Source organism: Eulemur rufifrons, chromosome 21 (genome assembly GCF_041146395.1).
Source record: "Eulemur rufifrons isolate Redbay chromosome 21, OSU_ERuf_1, whole genome shotgun sequence".
NCBI lineage: Eukaryota > Metazoa > Chordata > Mammalia > Primates > Lemuridae > Eulemur > Eulemur rufifrons.
In genome coordinates, this window is record NC_091003.1 from 5646014 (window position 1) to 5663769 (window position 17756).

General features: G+C 52.5%; 1 protein-coding gene across 1 annotated transcript; it reads right to left on the bottom strand.

Annotated features, from left to right (window-relative positions):
- Nucleotides 1-227: 227 nt before the first annotated feature.
- LRRC43 (leucine rich repeat containing 43) lies at nucleotides 228-16282 on the bottom strand. The gene is made up of 12 exons (XM_069497500.1): nucleotides 16172-16282; nucleotides 15473-15733; nucleotides 14454-14564; nucleotides 13311-13450; nucleotides 11554-11792; nucleotides 10722-10909; nucleotides 9888-10117; nucleotides 5221-5362; nucleotides 4867-5013; nucleotides 4567-4755; nucleotides 4232-4265; nucleotides 228-355 (listed from the first exon to the last, which is right to left on the bottom strand). Exons 1-12 carry the CDS (start codon nucleotides 16280-16282, stop codon nucleotides 228-230), a joined length of 1920 nt encoding a protein of 639 aa, XP_069353601.1.
- Nucleotides 16283-17756: the final 1474 nt, after the last annotated feature.

The window sequence follows — 17756 nt, forward strand, 5'->3', positions numbered from 1 at the left end:
CGGGGCGGGGCTCCTGGAGGGGGCGGGGCCCGCAGGTGCCGGGGCCCGCAGGTGCCGCCCGCCGGGTCTCGGCTGGCCCGCCCGGGTGCACGTGCCCCGCGCCGCTTCCCCGGTCTTCGCACGAGCCCGGCCCCGCAGACGCCGCTCCTCCCCGGCGCCGCCAGTCCCGCCCCGGCGCGCGGACAGAGCGAGGCCCCGGTGCCCGGAGTGGCCTTTACTGCCCGCGGCTACACGGCGGACGCGCGCAGCGCCTCGGCGACCGAGCGGCTCTGGCTCAGCTGGACCTGCACCTCCACGGTCAGCGGCTGCGGGGAGTAGTCTTCGTCGAACACCACGGGAGGCGGGGGTTTTTTTTCTGAAAAAACGGAAACACGAGCGAATGAGTCCGGAGCGGGGAGCCGGCAGTTCTCGGCGCCGCAAGCCCCGTCCTCCGTCCCGCGGGAGCACAGCTGCGGTCCTCGGTCTGTCCCATAAGACAATTAAATCGCAATTGTATCATTTAATCAGTCGCACCTGTGGGAGTTGCAAGACGGAACTAGCTGCTTTTTTTCTCGGAACACCGCTTTTACTGGAAAGAACACTGACACACTGTGTATGTTCAGACTTGGGTATTTGGCAGATAGTTTCCTGCAACTGAAGTAATTCTGACACTTCAGGGAAAACAACTGAAAACATTTTGATAAATAAATTTATAACTTTTGAGCTTTCAGCCCGAAATTGTCATTTTGGAACATTGCATCTGCCACCGTGAATTTACCAGTTCTCAATACTCAGAGACTTTTCTAATGATAGGGGTGGTGATATTAAACAATGTGATTTTTGGATAATGTATAATGAATGTGTTAACAGCTGGAAGATCTGCATAACTCAGCCTGTATTTTACAAATAACCAATGCATGTTATAAATCATGCATGATAAAATATCCATTCAAAATGCAAAGTAGACTAATAATCTAACTTATGAAAAATTTCAGTATAGATTGTTTTTACATCTTAACCGTTAAGAAACTACTGCCTGTCAAATTTGGTGTAATAGTAAAGAATGTCGTCAATTATTTGAAAGTCTATTAAAAAATACCCCCTCCTTTCCAATTATGTGTCTGCATGAGGTTCGATTTCCTGCATACACTTTAATTATCACAAACTGACTGCAGAAGTAGCTATAAAAATTCAGGTGTCTCCAATTAAAGAGAATTACAAAAATGAAAAAAAAGATCATCTTATCCCCAAAAACAAGTATGACAAGTCACGTGTCCATATCATGTGTGCGTGGGTCTTGGAAGTCCAGTAGTGTAAGTCCTCCAACTTTGTTCTTCTTTTTCATAGTTTTTTGGCTATTTTAGGTCCTTTCCATATGAATTTTAGAATATGTTTGCTGATTTCTACTAAAAAATTCTGCCAGGACAGGGATTGAGATTATGTTGAATCCATAAATCAATTGGAGGAAAACCAACATCTTAACAATACTGAATCTTCTAATCCACGTACATGGTGCATCTCTCCCTTTACAGCATTTGACAGTTTTCAGTGCACAGGACTCCCACGTCTTTTGTCCGATTTATCCCTATTTCATATTTTTCAATGCTATTATAAATGGTATTTTAAAATTTCAATATCTGGCTGGGCGAGGTAGCTCACGCCTGTAATCCTAGCACTCTGGGAGGCCGAGGTGGGCGGATCGTTTGAGCTCAGGAGTTCGAGACCAGCCTGAGCAAGAGCGAGACCCCATCTCTACTAAAAATAGAAAGAAATTATATGGACAACTAAAAATATATATAGAAAAAATTAGCCGGGCATGGTGGCGCATGCCTGTAGTCCCAGCTACTCGGGAGGCTGAGGCAGGAGGATTGCTTGAGCCCAGGAGTTTGAGGTTGCTGTGAGCTAGGCTGACGCCACAGCACTCACTCTAGCCTGGGCAACAGAGTGAGACTCTGTCTCAAAAAAAAAAATAAATAAATAAATAAAATAAAATTTCAATATCTGATTGTTTGCTGCTAGTGTATAGAACTACAATTAATTTTTTTTTTCTTTTTGAGACAGGGACTTGTTCTGTCACCCAGGCTGGAGTGCAGTGGCTAAATGGTAGCTCACTGCAGCCTCAAACTCCTGGGCTCAAGGGATCCTCCTGCCTCAGCCTCCCAGGGACATGGGACTACAGGCACTTCACACCAGACTTGGCTAATTTTTCTTGTTTTTTGTAGAGATGGGGTCTGGCTATGTTGCCCTGGCTGGTCTCTAGCTTCTGGCCTCAAGCGATCCTCCTGCCTTGGCCTCCCAAAATGCTGGGATGACAGGTGTGAGCCACCATACCCAGCCTAATTTTAGATAGTTTCTATTGCTTCAAGTTCACTAAATTTTACTTCTGCATTGTCTAATCTGCTGTTAATCCCATTGAGTGTAACTGTCACGTGACATTGTAGTTTTCATCTCTAAAAGTTTGATTTCTTTTATCGTCGATGTCATTACTGAACATGTTCAATCTTTCCTCTAGCTTCTTGAATATACAGAATGCAATTATAATTACTGCTTTAGTGTTCTTGTCCACTAATTCTATCACATATGTCATTGCTGAGTCAATTTTGATTGATAATTACATATTGCATTTTCATGTTTTGCATGCCTAGCAATTTTTTATTGGATGGTAGACGTTGTGAATTTTACCTTAAGTAGTGTCTCTTTTTGTATTCTTACACATATTCTTGAGTTTTGTTCTAGGATTCAGTTAAGTTTGATCCTTTCCGGTCTTGTTCTCTCTTCCTGATCAAAATTGGTGGGGTTCCCCAGGGACTGTGTCAACCCTTTTTTCTTGTCTGCCCACAAAAGCTCGTGTATACAAACTGATCATTTCATTACTCAATGTTTGTAGATGGCCTGCTATGTGCCTGCTATGCTGGTGCAGGAGATTATGTGACATTATATAATACAGGCACAACCCCTGGCCTCCTGTAGCTCACGGTGTGGGGGACAAGATAATAATTACATAATTATACAGATGGACACCTACTGGGTTACCACTGTGCTAAGTACTGCAGAGGAAAACACGGGGTGCTGTGAGGAATGCAGGGGGCCCACCCGAACCCCCAGAGGATCGGGGAAGACATCCCTGAAGAAGGGTCACTGAAGCTGAGATGAGACAGACGAAGTAGTAGCTGAGCGAACAGGGTGGCAGGTGCAACGTAAGTGTTCTAGGTGGATCTCTCAGTGCCTTCACGGAAATAACGGATTTTGTAAAGTGGCCACCAGGAAGCCACGGAAGAACACAGTCTCGCTCCGTCACCCAGGCGAGAGTGCTGTGGCGTCAGCCTAGCTCACAGCAACCTCAGACTCCTGAGCTCAAGGAATCCTCCCGCCTCAGCCTCCCCGTCATGGAAGACTCTTAAGCAGGGCAGTGACTCAACCTGACAGCAGCTGCAGGGGAGGAGGGAGGTCTATATGCAGGCAGGTCTGATTGTCTGGGTTCCAGAATACTCTCATCACCCCAAGTGGACACCCTGTTCCCGTGAGACAATCACACTCTCCTTCCTCCAGGTCCTGGCCACCACCAGCCTGCCTTCTGTCTCTGTGAACTTACTTGTCCTGGACATTTCATAAAAACGGAGTCATCTATGTGGACTTTTGTGTCTGACCTCTCTCGCTCAGCACCGTGTTCTCAAGGCTGGTCTACGCTGCGGCACGTATCAGACTTTCCTGCCTTTTCATGGCTGAGTAATATTCCATGGTACGGATGTGCCACGCTGTTTGTCCATTCAGCAGCTGATGGACGTGTGGGTTGTTTCCATTTTTTGGCTTCAGAATTATGGATAATTCTGCTATGATCTTGCCTTATTCTTTTACAACAGCCTCCAGCTGGTCTCTGTCTCCTCTCTCTCCCTCCAAGCCAGGCAGTTCTTTCTGAAACTCAGATCTAAAACGTGCCTGTTTCAGACACTTCAGCAGCTCCCCACATGGCAGAGTAGGGCCAAGGACCTGAAGCCGATGCCAGACACCTGCCGAAGGAGGACCCTGGGCCGCGCCCGGCTCTGAGCCCCTCCGCGACAGGACGCCTTTTCCCGCGGTGTCAGGACCCACAGCGGCAACGTGGTCTGGGGGCTGCAGGGAAGACCCAGGGATGGGTCCTGAGGGTGGGCGTGGCCCCCCATGGGCCAGCAGACAGGACTGTCCACCCTTCTGTTCCTTTGCCCCATCAGGGCTGCCCCGTGGGGCTCCATCAGTCACCACCTCCAGTGCTTACCTTTTTTGGCAAGTTTCTTAAGCTTCTTCAAATCCTGAGAGAAAGAACCACAAAACGAGGTCTTTACTAGAATAGGGAGATGCTGGGGAGGGGCGTCTCTGGGGGCCCCATCCGCTCCAAGGCCTCTGGCTGGTCCAGGGGGCCAGGGGGTCTCCCAGTGAGGAGGGTGCCCACCCCAGTCCACACGGTGCGCGTGGCCCACAGAGGGGTCCCCACGTGTTCCACCCAGGGAAAGGCCCCACCGGGCCAGCCTTCCTCCTCCCACAGCCCGGGCAAGGTTTCCTTGGGGAGGGCAAAGGCAGAGGTGGGGGGTCACCGTGGGGGCCCCACTGTACCCTGGCAAGTGTCAGCTTATCAGATTCCAAGGTGCGGATCACCCCAAAGTTGCACTCTGTGGACACCGTGGGCTCCCCCAAGAGCAGGGGCTCCAGGGCCACCGGGCCGCTGCCCAGCACCCGCAGGATGGGCGGGTCCTGGCGCAGCTCCTTGGGAAAGTCTTTCTTCTTCTTGTGCCCCTTGCGTTCCTGGGGAAGAGGCCAGGGACGTGGGACATGGGGCAGGACAGGCGAGGGCCTGGGGCTGGGTGGCCCACCCGTCCGCGGGGCCTGTGCACCTCGGGCCGGTCCTGCTTGTACCTTGGCAGACTCCTTCTCCTCCTTCCCTGCCTTGTCCTTCCCCTTCTTGTCTTTCTCCTTCTTCCCTTTCTGGTCTTTCTCCCCTTTTCCTTTCTTGGCAGGCAAGGGGCTGTCCACAGTAGGCGGCACTAAGGGCCAGGAGACGATCTGGGAACAAGAAAGGGCCCCAGGTGAGCAGAGGTGCAGGTGGGCCCCGGGGCGGCCCCACCCACCATTCCGGAAAGGCGCAGAGACCGGTCTAAGGGGGCAGCGGCTGCGAGAAGGGCTGGGATGGCCCCGTGGGATCTGGAACGGGGCAAAGGGTGGGAATGAGTCAGCCACGGGGAGGTCCAGCCCCCGCCTCCGCCTGCCCACCTTCTCCTCCACGATGGTCACAGTGGTTCCCGTCAGCAGGAAGGCCTTGAGCAACGCCAGGTCCTTGAAGGTGTGCTGCATCTCATAGTTGCAGGCAATGACCTCAGCCCAGGGCATGTGGACGGTGCTGAAGAGGACTGTCCTTGGGGAGGGGGAGATGAAGACATGGGCACCGTCACTGGGGGCTGTGGCCGGGCACCAGGGACAAGGCTGTGAGGGGACTTCGGAGAAGACCTCAAACATCAGAGCCCACGCACAGCGTGAGACCGGGGACCTGGCCACTGCCTGACAGGGCAGAGGGACCAGAGGGCCAGGAAGGAAAGTGGGCACAGAGGACAAGGCAGAAGAAATGCAGACAGAGAGTCCTTCCGGGGCATGACTGTGCCCTGCACACCTTGTGGAAACCAGCCAGACAGGACCGGAAGCTTAAAACAGACCTCAGCAAAGCAGCCGCAGAGGAGTAGAGACACTACAAAGTCATGCCCTAGTGGCAGGCAAAATTCTTCTGGGATATGTCCTGGGGCTTGACAAACGGAGTGTGGGAAGTTACCTGGCAGAGAAAGCAAGAAATCCAAAGAATCCATTTACAAGAGAACGACAGGGACTGGAACAAATACTGTGCGATTCTACTCACACCAGGCACCCGGGGTAGTACAGTAGGACGGCGGGTGCCAGAGGCTGCGGGGACGGGGAGGACAGTGAGTGCTTACTGGGGACAGGGGTTCCGTCTGGGAGGGTGGGAAGAGTTCTTGAGATGGACAGTGGTGATTGTGGCACAATAATGCAAATGCCACTAAATTGTATACTCAAAAAAGGCTAAAAAGGGGACAGTTTTATGTTATGTGTATTTAACACAATACAGAGCTAAGGGTTCTGTCAATGGTGAAGTCCAGGAAGGTACTGGCACGCCAAAAGTGATATTCTGTGAATAAACAGATTGATCAGTAAATGAATGAGTTATTTATGCCACTGGATTGTAACGATATCAAAACCCAACAATTCCCAGAACGGCGAGACGCTGGGTCCCAGGCGGAAACTACCCCAGCCACGCCGCAGACTAGAGCACAGGCCGTGTACCCAGGGCTGTGTCAGCGTCGGGACATTGTGGTGACGTGGAAGCAGCGTTAAGCTTGGGAAGTATTTAACATATACTGTTTTTACAACTTGATCACAGAATTAAGAATTCACAATGCACTGTAATAAAGTTAAAATAAGCCCAAGTTAAATATTCATAAAAACCAGATGAAAATCGAATAACTCACTTATTCTAGCACTGAGGAGGAAGGGCAGCGCAGTCAGAGAGAAAGTGGGGGCTGCGGTGTCACAGCCGGCAGGGCCAGTGACACAACGGGGTCAGCCCAGGGCTTGCAAAGGATGCAAAGGGTGAGCAAAACCACTGCTAGAAGGGGAACATCAACATGGGGGAAATGCATGTGACAATAAACCATACGTGATTTAGTGATAGGATACATAGTAAAATCTCAGATACAATGTGAATAATTGTACTTTCCCAGGTTAAAGAAGTTTTAGAACTTCCTGAATTAAAAAAAAACCAAAAAACCACATTTAAAAACCCCTAAAACGAGTGATAACATACTGTGTGTAAATGATACAGATATATAAAGGTTAACACTCAGAAATCTACTGAAGAAGTGAGTGGGGACTCGACACAATCTATGTGCACGACGTCATCTTCTTCACTGTCGTTGCTTCCCGGAACGTAACCCTGACCTGGTTATTCCTCTGCTTAAAACTTTCCAGCACTTTCCCCTGGGGAGGAAGGAGGCTTTTTCTCCATCTGTCTCTCCAGCCCTATCTCTTGCCAATCCCCACCCTCCATCTCATTCGAACTTCTTTCCGCTGTTTCCTCCCACATCTGTGTGCCCGCCTGGGCATCCCAAAGCGCTGGGATCACAGGTGGGAGCCACGCGCCAAAGGTTTCTTAAGTAGGAACGTTAATAATGAAAACGGCTGTTCATCCAAAGACAGTGTTAAAGTGAAAAAGCAGGCCAGAGAATGGGGAAGTTACTTGCCACGCATAACACCGAGAAAGGCTTATATCCAGATTATATGAGGAAATTCTACACGTTAACAAGAAAAAGAAGGACGAGCCAATCAAAAAGATGGGTAAGAAAGTCAAGAAGGAACTCCACAAAAGATGAAATCCCCATAGCCGATAAACATATGAAAAAGTGTTCAACGGCATTCGTAATCAGGGAAAAGCACGTTCAAACCACCCTGAGATACTGACACGCACCTATGGAGACGGAGCAGGCAGGAGTTGCTCTCCTTAGAAAGGCGGCTTGCAGCGGGCCCCTGCCTGGTAAGAGTGGCTCATCGCTTCTAGACTGTTTATACAAACAACATGTTTCAGGCTGCACGCCGGCTTTCCTTCTGGGAGGCTAGAATTTTGGTAGGTGCCTATATGACCAGCCCCTGGTAAAAACCCCCGACTCCTAGACTCAGGTGAGCTTTCCTGGTAGACACTGTACGAGGGGAATTAAGTGCATGCTGTGTGACCCCACGGAGAGAGGACTCTCGGAAGCTCGTGCCCGGTTTCCTCTGGACTTGTCCCATGTACTTTTTCCTTGCTGATCTTGCTCCGTGTGCTCTCGCAGTAATAAATCACAGCCACCAGTGTCACTACAGGCTGAGTCCCGAGAGTCCTCCTGGTGAATTACTGACCCTGGGGGTGGTCTTCGAGACCCTGACAAAACACTCAACAGAATAGCTAATATTAAAAGACTAACAAGAGTTAGCAAGAATGTGATGCAACTGGAATTCTCATGTACTTTTTGTCAGAGAGTAAACTGGTACAACCACTTTGGGAAAATGTTTGGCAATATCTCCTAAAGCTGAACATTTACATATACATGTTTTACCACAATTATACTTCATAGAAAAAGAAGAATGTTCCTATGAATAGCAGGTTTACTCATTATAGCCCAAACGTGGAAACAATCCCAAAGTCCAACAATAACAGAATGGACATAAAATTCGGTATATTCGTGCAATGGAACACTGCCCGGGAAGGAACTGGAATGACCTAATGCCACACACAACATGGGTGAATCTCACAAACAAAATTTTGAGCAAAAGAAACTGGACACAAAAAAGGACTGCATGGTTTTATCTATGTAAAGTTCTAAGACAGGCAAAACTGGTTAATGGTGTTAGAAGTCAGGAGAGATGATAGTGGCCTTGGGGAGGAGAGAAGGGGCTGGGACTGGGATGGAGCATCGGGGGCCTTTGGAGGGGCCGTGAATGCTCTGCTTCTTGTCGGGGTGGTGCTTATGTAAGTGCCCTCGCCACTGAGCTGTAAGATATATATACTTTTCCACACGTTACGCTTATTTAAAAAAGAACAGATGTATATGCCTATGCCACATGCAGAATCAGCAAATTTCAAATCAATACATAGAGCCAGTCCATTTTATTGCAAAAACTAAATTATATAAATATATGTATTCTCTATATATGTCTGTTGAAGAATTAGGGAATTACATACATAAAACTGCTAAGAGTAATTAATTCTATGAGAAGAGTTAGATGGATGGAGGAAAGGAAACTTTTATTTGCCAATTTACCTAATGTTTAAAGTGGGAGAATTATTTGTGGCTCTTACTTTTCTGTTAATTTTTCCAAATATTAAAAAAAAAAAATAAGTCCTCCGCCGTGATTCACCGAGCACTCTCACACAAGATCGGCTGGTTCCATTACTGTCCTCTCGGCCGCAGCAGGGACAGCGGCTACCCACGTCCCGTTACCAGGGGGAACATCAGCACTGAGATGTGGGGGGGACCAGCTCCCCTCACTCTCAACAAGCCTGTAGCGTTTACTTTCAGCTCAGGTTTTAAAGTAACTGTTAGCAGCAAAACCTGCGTGAGGTCCAGGGAGCTGGAATCCAGCCACTTTAGCATCTTTAAATATCCGAATCCTGCCTTCCACCCTCTGGTAATGAGAAGGCTCAAATACACCAAAGCTGACAGCTGGAAATTTGTAAAAAAAAAATAGATAATTAAATAAAGTATGCTGCAATTGTTAATATACAGGCCATAGGGAAAAAAAGAAAGTAAAATAAATAAACCAAAACAAAGCTCAATATTTTGAGATTAGTACAAAAATTAGAGCCTCGATACTCTGTGAAAACTGACTCTAAGTTCCTATAAAATTCTTCATCATCAGAATAAATTCTTTAACAAATAAGATGTGTGACACATGCGAAGCCCATGACATGGACCAGATCGGACTTATTAAGGACAAGAAGAACACAGCATCCGGGCTGGAAGATCCTTACCGCACTTTCTATGCCCGAACACATTCCACATGGACTACAAAGTTAAACCGAACGGTTCTCAAGCCCAAGGGCTTAGATGAAAAGGGTGTCCATTTACTGTCTCTCAGGTGACTCAAGACATTCAATCGTTCAGAAACCCTGGGCTGCTCAGGGAGACGGGGTTTAGCTGCACTTTGGTGGGAGTCAGGACTGCAGAGACTGGACCCACCCGGGATGGAACCCGCGCAGCTCACAGCCCAGGGCCTGAGTGGGCTCCGGGGCATGGCTCAGCCACTGAGACTGGAAGGGGCGGGCGGCAGTGCAGTCCCGGCGTGCTGGCACCCCAGGGACCCTACCTACCACTTGCTCCGGGTCAGGTTCCCATCCTTACCCCGGGGACGGGAAGAGCCGGGGATCCACGCGAGGCCGCAACTTGGCCAACTCTTCTGCGGAGTCTATCGACCTCGGCACCTCGGCTGACTCGGCCGAGACGAGGGTCGACTCCGACTCTACCGAGTTGGCTGTCCCAGACTCTGGCGACTCTTCTTCTTCAGCCTCTTCCACGAACTCTTCAGCAAATTCCTCGACAAATAATTCCGGGCTGGGAGAAGGCTTGACGATCTGCAGGGAAGACACAGAAACACGTGCCAGGCGGCCGTCTTCAGACAGCTCCGATGCCCTGGGAATGTCCACAGCCATCGACGTCCGGAAGAGCCTAAAGCATGAGCAGACACACCAATTTAGAAGGCAGGAAGTTTAAAAAAGAAAAAAAAAAAAAAAAAAGCCAGTCATGTTTTTTCTGAAAGTTCTACTTTATGAGCGAACACAGCAGCAGTAACTTCTATGCCAGAGCGGGATGTGGGGATCGTCACTTCGGTCCCGGTCAGATGGTGTCCTCGGGTTTTCTTCTGCTGTGCAGGGAGATGGGAGATGCTGTCGACACTGCAGAATGGGGCTGGAAGTGAGGGGTCTCATTAGGAAACTCCGGGCTGCCCCTCATAAGGCCGGGATTTCGAGGGGACAGAGGGTGTGTGCACCGTCGAGAATTCCTCTAGCTGCAAGAAAGGGGCTGAGCTGAAGCCAGGCCCCTGCTCAGGGCAGAGGCATGAATGAGAGAGCTCCACGGCACGGATGTTCCTGGGCCCAGGAAGCAGTTCTGCCTGCACAGGGACCCAGCAGACCCACGCACGGAGCCGCCGTGCTCCAGGGACAGCCCGGGGCGTACCTCGGCCAGCACGCCCGCATACTCCTCCTCTCTGACTTCCTCCTCTTCCATAAACTCGTAGGTCACGTAATAGTTATAGGTGATGAAAGGGCCTTCAGGCCCTGGTTCCGAGTGGAAGATGGAGGAGTCCAGAACCCCTTTGACATTTCCAAGGTTCACCACAAGCTGCGCCTCATGTGCCAAGAAATCTGCAAGGAGGAACGGGCAGGACTGAGGGACCCGCGGAAGCGGAAGGCGGCAGGCAGACAGCGGTCCCCAGCCCTCTCCTCCACGCAGGGCTGAGCCTTAGAGCTTGGCCGACTGGGTGCACATCCCAGCTCTGCCAAGTTCAACTGGAGTGGTGTGGGCTAAGTCGTTACATCCCCCTGAAGCCTGGCTCTCCCCATCTGCACAACAGGAGTGCCAAGAGCTGCTCAGCAGAGATGGTTACCGCGAGGGCTGGAGATCAGAAATCTACGTCATCTTAGCAAGTGCCCAGCACACAGCAGATGTAGCCGTTGTCAACGTTTTATCTCGCTGACCTTGAGGGCTCCAATGCACCTTGTGGCATGGGCCACAAGGGGGTGATCTTAAGCCACCACGGAAGTGAAGAAATGGGCTTGAAAAAACTGTCGAGGACTCCCGACCTCTTCTATCTCCAAATCCCAATCACAGGGATCAAAACCTGGGGAAACTCTGACCCAGAGGAGATGCTGGACCTGACCAGGGTCTGGGTCCAACGGGGAGCTGCAGGGAGGGACGGAGGGCCACATGGACCCAGGAGGGTGCGGCATGGCCAGGCAGAGGCTGGGCCATCCTGTGCCACCTCCCTCCTACACGCCAGCACCCTCACCGCCACTGAGGCTGAGCCCCCGGAACTGATGCTTCTCGTTGGGGGACACGGTGATGTCGTCCAGCACGCAGAGCCGGGACAGGGTGTCGATGGTGAAGCCGCGGTAGTAGGGCACCAGCGCCAGTGGGTTCCCCTGTAGCACCAGCAGCCGCAGCCGCCTGAGGGTCCTAAGGTTGACCATCAGGCCCTGCAGGTCCGTCAGGTCATTGAAGCTCAGGTCCAGAGAGACGAGGTTGGGCCTGGAGGGCGGGCAGGACCGGGCAGGGTCAGGAAGCCAGGTGGGCGAGGGGCGGCAGCCCTGTGCCCAGGACGACAGCCGGAGCCTGAGGCTGAGGACTCTGCCCACCCTGGGCCTGCCTCACTCCCCTCAGGACCCAAGTCAGCCCTGGACTGGGAACGACCTCCTGGCTCTGCGTCTCCACCGTCTGGTGAGGCCGCCACCCACAGGACAGCCGTCGCAACCTGTCTCTGCTCCACTTCACACCGTGTGCACCTGGGAGGTTCTCCACAAACACCCACTAAGACCCTGGACAGCAAGCCTGGGGGAGAAGTGGGGGCAAAGTGGGGACAGGGAGGGGGGCCCCGTGGCTGTAGGGACAAGCCGTCTGGAAGCTGGAGAGCACTGGTCACAGCCAGAGCGGCACACACCCACGGGACACTGCATCTGTGTCTGGAGAAGGGGGCTGGGAAGGGCGGCCGAGGCCTGCGGCAGGGTGGGCTTTCCCGCTGCCATGCACTAGAAAGCAGACTGGTGGCAGCCCTGAGGACAGATGCAAGGGAAACTCGAGGGGCACCTATCAGCACAGCCGTTCACAACCAGCCAGTCAGTTTCCCCCGGTTGAACCCGGGGACCTCACCTCTCGTCCCCAGAGCAGAAGAGAAGGGGACAGAAGGAACCTACGGTCAGAGAGGGGCCGTCCCTTCCCTACCAGGTCTTCCCCCTGCAGGAGCAGGTACGGTTGGACCCCCTAAGAGAGTGCGCAGGTCCCCTGGGGGGGAGCGAGGTGGGCTTGCGCTGCCCCTGCTGCAGTCCCCGGCTGCGAAGGAGGAAACAGCGCTGCCGAAACCCCGGAACTTCTCACAGCAACCTTTGCTTTGCGAAGCCTTCCCGGCCCAGCCTCCTGTGATGGCCTTGCATGGGTGGCTTCTGACCCCCTCACACTTCTCAGATCCAGGATTTTAAGTTTTCCACTGCTCACCCGCCAAGGGGACAACGTCAAACATCAACAACCAGGAAGTGACTATTCTGCACAACTTCAGACAGACACTGGCTCTTCAGTACCGATGGCGCGTCCCGAGTAACGGAGGATTCCGTCTCCAGGGCAGTGGTTCTAGCTTGGGGCCATGTTGCCTCTCGTGGCACCTTATGTACCATCTGGAGACATTTCTGATTGTCACTACTAGTGGGGAGCTGCTACTGGCATCTACTGGGCACAGGCCAGGGACACTGCTGACATCCTACCGTGTCCCCAGAACAAAGGATGATCAGGCCCAAAGGGCAACAGAGCCCGGCTGAGAGACCCTGCTCTAAAGTATGGCACCAAAGCAAAGAGTCAGACCCACTCCCACTACCTCTCAGGATCCCTCCCTGGGCTTCGGTGGGAAGGGTCAGAGAAATAAGGCCCTGGTCCCGAGCTGGCAGCCAATGGGGAGTTAAAGGAAGAGCAGAGCTGAGTTCTCCAAGCCACCAGGGCAGAATCACCCAAACCTAACACTGAATCCCTCCCTCCCTCTCTCCCTTTGGGGTCCCGAGTTACCAGTGATTGGAGGTGAGGTACAGACTTTCCAAAGGGCCGCGGAGTTTGTTGTGGCCTAGGCCCAAGTGCTGCAGGTGCGGGGGCGGGGGGGTGCACAGACACTGCACGCTGCTGATCTCGTTGCCGTAGAGCTCCAGCACCTGGGAGGCGACACGGAGGGAGACAGTGAGGTGCTAAGTCAACGCTGAAGATTAGGTCCCTTCCTTCTGCCCTGTGAAACTCAGAAGCGGAATCCCAAGTTATTCCTGCTTTGCCTCCCTGGGCCCATCTGGACTCCCTTTTAAAAATCCAGGAAGAAAATATTCCTGCAGGTCTTGGGAAGTTTCCTTTCCTTTTGTGAAAGAACCTTCAGACTTTGGAAAGTGAGTGATATGGGGGGGGGGAGGGGAGATGCGCCACACTTTGGCACCTTCGCAACTCACGGGACTATGTCTCTGCAAAAGCCAAAGGGACCCTGGATGGAATAAAGAATAACCCAGAGATACCCGAGAATCCTCTGCCTCGCTCGTAGCTCTCACCCAAGGCCTCACCTGGGTTTTTCTGGAGCTGTGGCACACAGCCACACTCAGGAGTCCCTTCTGCCACTAAGTTAACCATTCTCAGCCTCTAAGTTAAAATTAAGACCATTTTGATATGCTCAGCTAAAGACTCATGATAAAACCTGGCCTTACCCTTCTTAATCTATCTCTATTGGGATAAAATATTATATAATAGAACATTTGCCACTGTAACCATTTTTAGGTGTGCGATTCACTGTGTTAATTACATTCACAGTCCGCCCGTGTTACAGCGTGCATTGGTACCTCGTCCCTTTTACCAGTGAATAACGCCTTATTGTAGGATACACCACGTTTCTTTTGCGTGTTCATCTGTTCATAGACACGTGGGTCGTTTGCACCTTTGGCTGTGGACACTGGTGTGCAAGGACCTATCTGAGTCCCGTCTTCAATTCTTTTGGGAATACAACGAGGAATGGAATTGCTGGGTCACACGGTGATTTTATGTTTAACTGTTTGAGGAATGTGGCCTATATTTTAAACGTTTGGAGCTGGGCCTGAGCACACAGCTGCCCTGGCCAAACCTGGTAGGTGGTGAGCGGCAGCCCTGGCTCAAAGATCCTAAGCGGACCCGGGGCTCCCTCACCTTGAGCGTCGGGGGCAGGTTGGCAGCATCGACCTCCTTGATTCGATTGGCGCTCAGTACCAACTCCTCCAGCTTTAGAAACTTCAGCAGGTCTTTATCCACATGGCTCACCTGGAGGGGAAGGCAAGGAAGCTAAAGGCCCCACCGGGCGAGGCTGCACTGGAGCAGAAGGCCAGTCTACGTTAGGAAAACCACAGCTCGCCTGCTCGGAAGGTCCCCTCCCAGTGTTCCCTCCCCTGTAAATCATCCCACCAGGGTTCAAGGGCCTCGTCCAACCCTCGCCCCTCCGCTGCCTGTGGGTGGTGCGTGATTTCCAGGTCAGCTCCTCTGCCCCATGAACCCTCGGTTCTCTGTGGCCCCTAAGACATCAGGAGCCCTTCCTAGCTGGGCCCCTATCCTCTAGGGTGATCAACTGCACCGCTGGCTCCCGATGGAGGGGTTCCTGGGACGTAAAACCTTCAGCGGTAAAACTGAGAAAGTCCCAGGCAAACCAGTACGAGTCAGTCACCCTACTCATCCGCTTCTACCATGTAATTTCCCAGGTTCTCTGGAAAAAGAAAGCAAAGCAAAGACCCGGGAAGTCTGAGACTAAGTTTCTACGCAATGCTGGGCTCTGTTACTGGTCGAGGCAAAGAAGGCTTTTTAGTGACAGAAATGAATACAGGTAGCAGTTTGCCAGCCCTGCCGGCCTCCGGGCCCTCACGGTTCACATGCAGTGAGACCAACACGGACCCTTCACAAAGCCTTACTAGGACCTGGAGGTTGACTGCAGGTCCGCCAGGAATGACCAGCGGACTCCCTCCACGGGTGAGGGAAGACACATGGCAAAGGATGACTAGCAGCTGGCCCTGCGTGGTGGACAAGCTGACGGCATTAGACAGAGGACAGGCTGGCCTTGGCGTCAGCCCCCAGTGCAGGTCCCCAGAGGAGCTGCAGACAAGGGCACCCACGCTGCCTCCTCCCTCAGGGCAGCGGCCCCCTAACGTGAACCCCGCAAGCCAGGGCTCACTCGCGCTCACCTTCTTGTCCACCACCCGCAGGGACCGGAAGTAGGAGTAGAAGAACGTGTCCTTGAGCACCAGTGGGTTCTGGATGGCCAGTTCTCGAAGAAAACGGTCTTCGTCACTCGAGTCCGTCAGCAGCGCCCAGGGGGAGTGGTGGCTGCGGACCAGGCCCAGCAGGGCCTCCTCGGTCTCCTCCCCGGGGCTCACCGTGTCCTCCTCTCTGGGGACCAGCTCCCTCCATGTTCGCCAAGTTTGGGGAAGAAAGCGCGACTTGTTCTGCAGGGGTAGAGATGGAGAATTTCCCCAGGGGTGACACAGCCCTCTGTTGCGGGGACTGTCCTGTGCACTGCAGGACAGTTAGCAGCATCTCTGGCCTCTGCTCAGCAGATGTCAGTAGCAGCTCCCCCACTAGTCGTGACAATCAAAAATGTTCCCAGATGGCACCTGAGGTCCCACGAGAGGCAAAATCACCCCAAGTTGAGAACCCCCCCAACTCGCCGCTGCAGAGGTGCCCAGATCCAAACTGCCTCTCAGCCCCTGGGTCTGAGCCCCCGCCGCCCCCCGGCCAGTCCCCTCAGCCCCACGCAGCTCCCGGCCAGGCCTGGGCCCGGGTCCTTCCCTCGGCCGGTCTCGGCCGGCCCCCTCGGCTCGCGGCGGCCCCGCGCGGCCCAGGCCTGGCCCCCAGCGTCCCTCCCGCCGCGCCGGCGCCCGCACCCAGCTGCCCGTGCCGCAGGGGAACTCGTGCAGACACAGCTTCCGCAGGTGCTCGCGCACCGCCGCGCTCACGGTCCCGCACTCGAGCTCGCTCGCGCGTCGCGCCTCCATGCCCGCCCCTGCGTTGCTAGGCAACCGCCAGGACGCGGGCGCGCCGGGCGGGCGCGTTCTCGAACCGCGGGGGCGCGCGGCCACCTGGGCGCTCCCGGAATCCCGGGCCGCTGGAGGAACGCCGGGTTTCCCTGGAGGAAATGGCCTCCCAGGCCGGGGATGACAGACCCCGGCTCAGCCCCAGACCACCTGGGTTTTCTCTCCTGACCTCATCTGTAAAAATGGGACAATAATACACTGACCCCACCAGACCGGTGGCTTTAAGTGCTGCGGCTCCCAGCAGGTTTTGATGGCTCCAAGACCGCAGGTTCCCCACCCGACCTGTTCCCATTTCTCCTCCCAAGAACTCCCCGCGGAAAGTGCTGATTATTAGACCCATTTGACAGACCTAGAAAGGAGAAATGAGCCCAAGGTCAAACATCTTAAGGCTCCAACCAGGGGATTCCGGTGGCCATCTCTGTAATCCTGGAGTCGGGAGTTTATCGCTGTCTACCTGTATGACCGTTTTAGCACCAAGACCTCATTTCTGACTGGTCAGTCGTACTCACCTCCCCATCCCTCAGAGCATGGCCGCACGGTACGGGCTCCTGGGCAGTGCTTTGTGAAATTAATAGGGTAAGATGATTCAGTTCCCGTAACTGGGAAATGCAACATCTTTGTTGAGATGTAATTTACATACCATAAAATTCACCGATTTAAAGTGTACAATTCTGTAGGCTTTAATATATTCACAGTGCAACCATCACTGTAATCTAACTTTCAACGTTTTTCTCACCCCACAAGGAAACCCCACACCCATTAAGCAAGTCAATTTCCATTCCCCCATCTGCCCAGCCTCTGGCAACCATTAATACGCTTTCTGTCTCTACTGATTCGTCTTTTGCATGTAAGTGTAATCATACAGTATTTGTCCTTTTGTGTCTGGTTCATTCACTTACAATGTTTTCAAGGTTTATCCATGCTGTAGCATGTGTCAGTCCTTCATTCCTTTTTGTGGCTGATTACTATTCCGTCGTATAGACCACATTCTGTTTATCCATTTATCAGTAGATGAACATTTGGGTTGTTTCCACTTTTTGGCTCCTATGAATAAGGCTGCTATGACCATTTGTGTAGATGTTTTTCTGTGAACATACTTTCATTTCTTATGGGTGGATACCTAGGAATGGAATTGCGGGGTCATATGGTAAGTCCGTGTTGAACATTTTGAGGAACAGGGCCAAGCACACTGTCTCATGCCTGTAATCTCAGCACTTTGGGAGGCCAAGGCAGGAGGATTACTTGAGGCCAGGAGTTCGAGACCAGCCTGGGCAACATACAGAAACCTCATTTCTACAAAAAATTAAAAAATTAGCTGGATGTTGTAGCGCATGCTGGTAGTCCCAGCTACTGGGGAGGCTGAGGCAGGAGGACTGCTTGAGCCTAGGAATCTGAGGCTGCAGCGAGCTATGATGATGCCACTGCACTGCAGCCT

Bases quoted from the DNA above. Each gene is read 5' to 3' on its own strand.
- LRRC43 (XM_069497500.1), bottom strand. From the start codon at position 16,282: ATGGAGGCGCGACGCGCGAGCGAGCTCGAGTGCGGGACCGTGAGCGCG. The intron at 14,565-15,472 runs GTGAGCGCGAGT...CTTCCCCTCCAG, and splicing joins TGCGGGTGGTGGACAAGAAG to GTGAGCCATGTGGATAAAGA. The intron at 356-4,231 runs GTAAGCACTGGA...CCGTTTTTTCAG, and splicing joins TAAGAAACTTGCCAAAAAAG to AAAAAAAACCCCCGCCTCCC.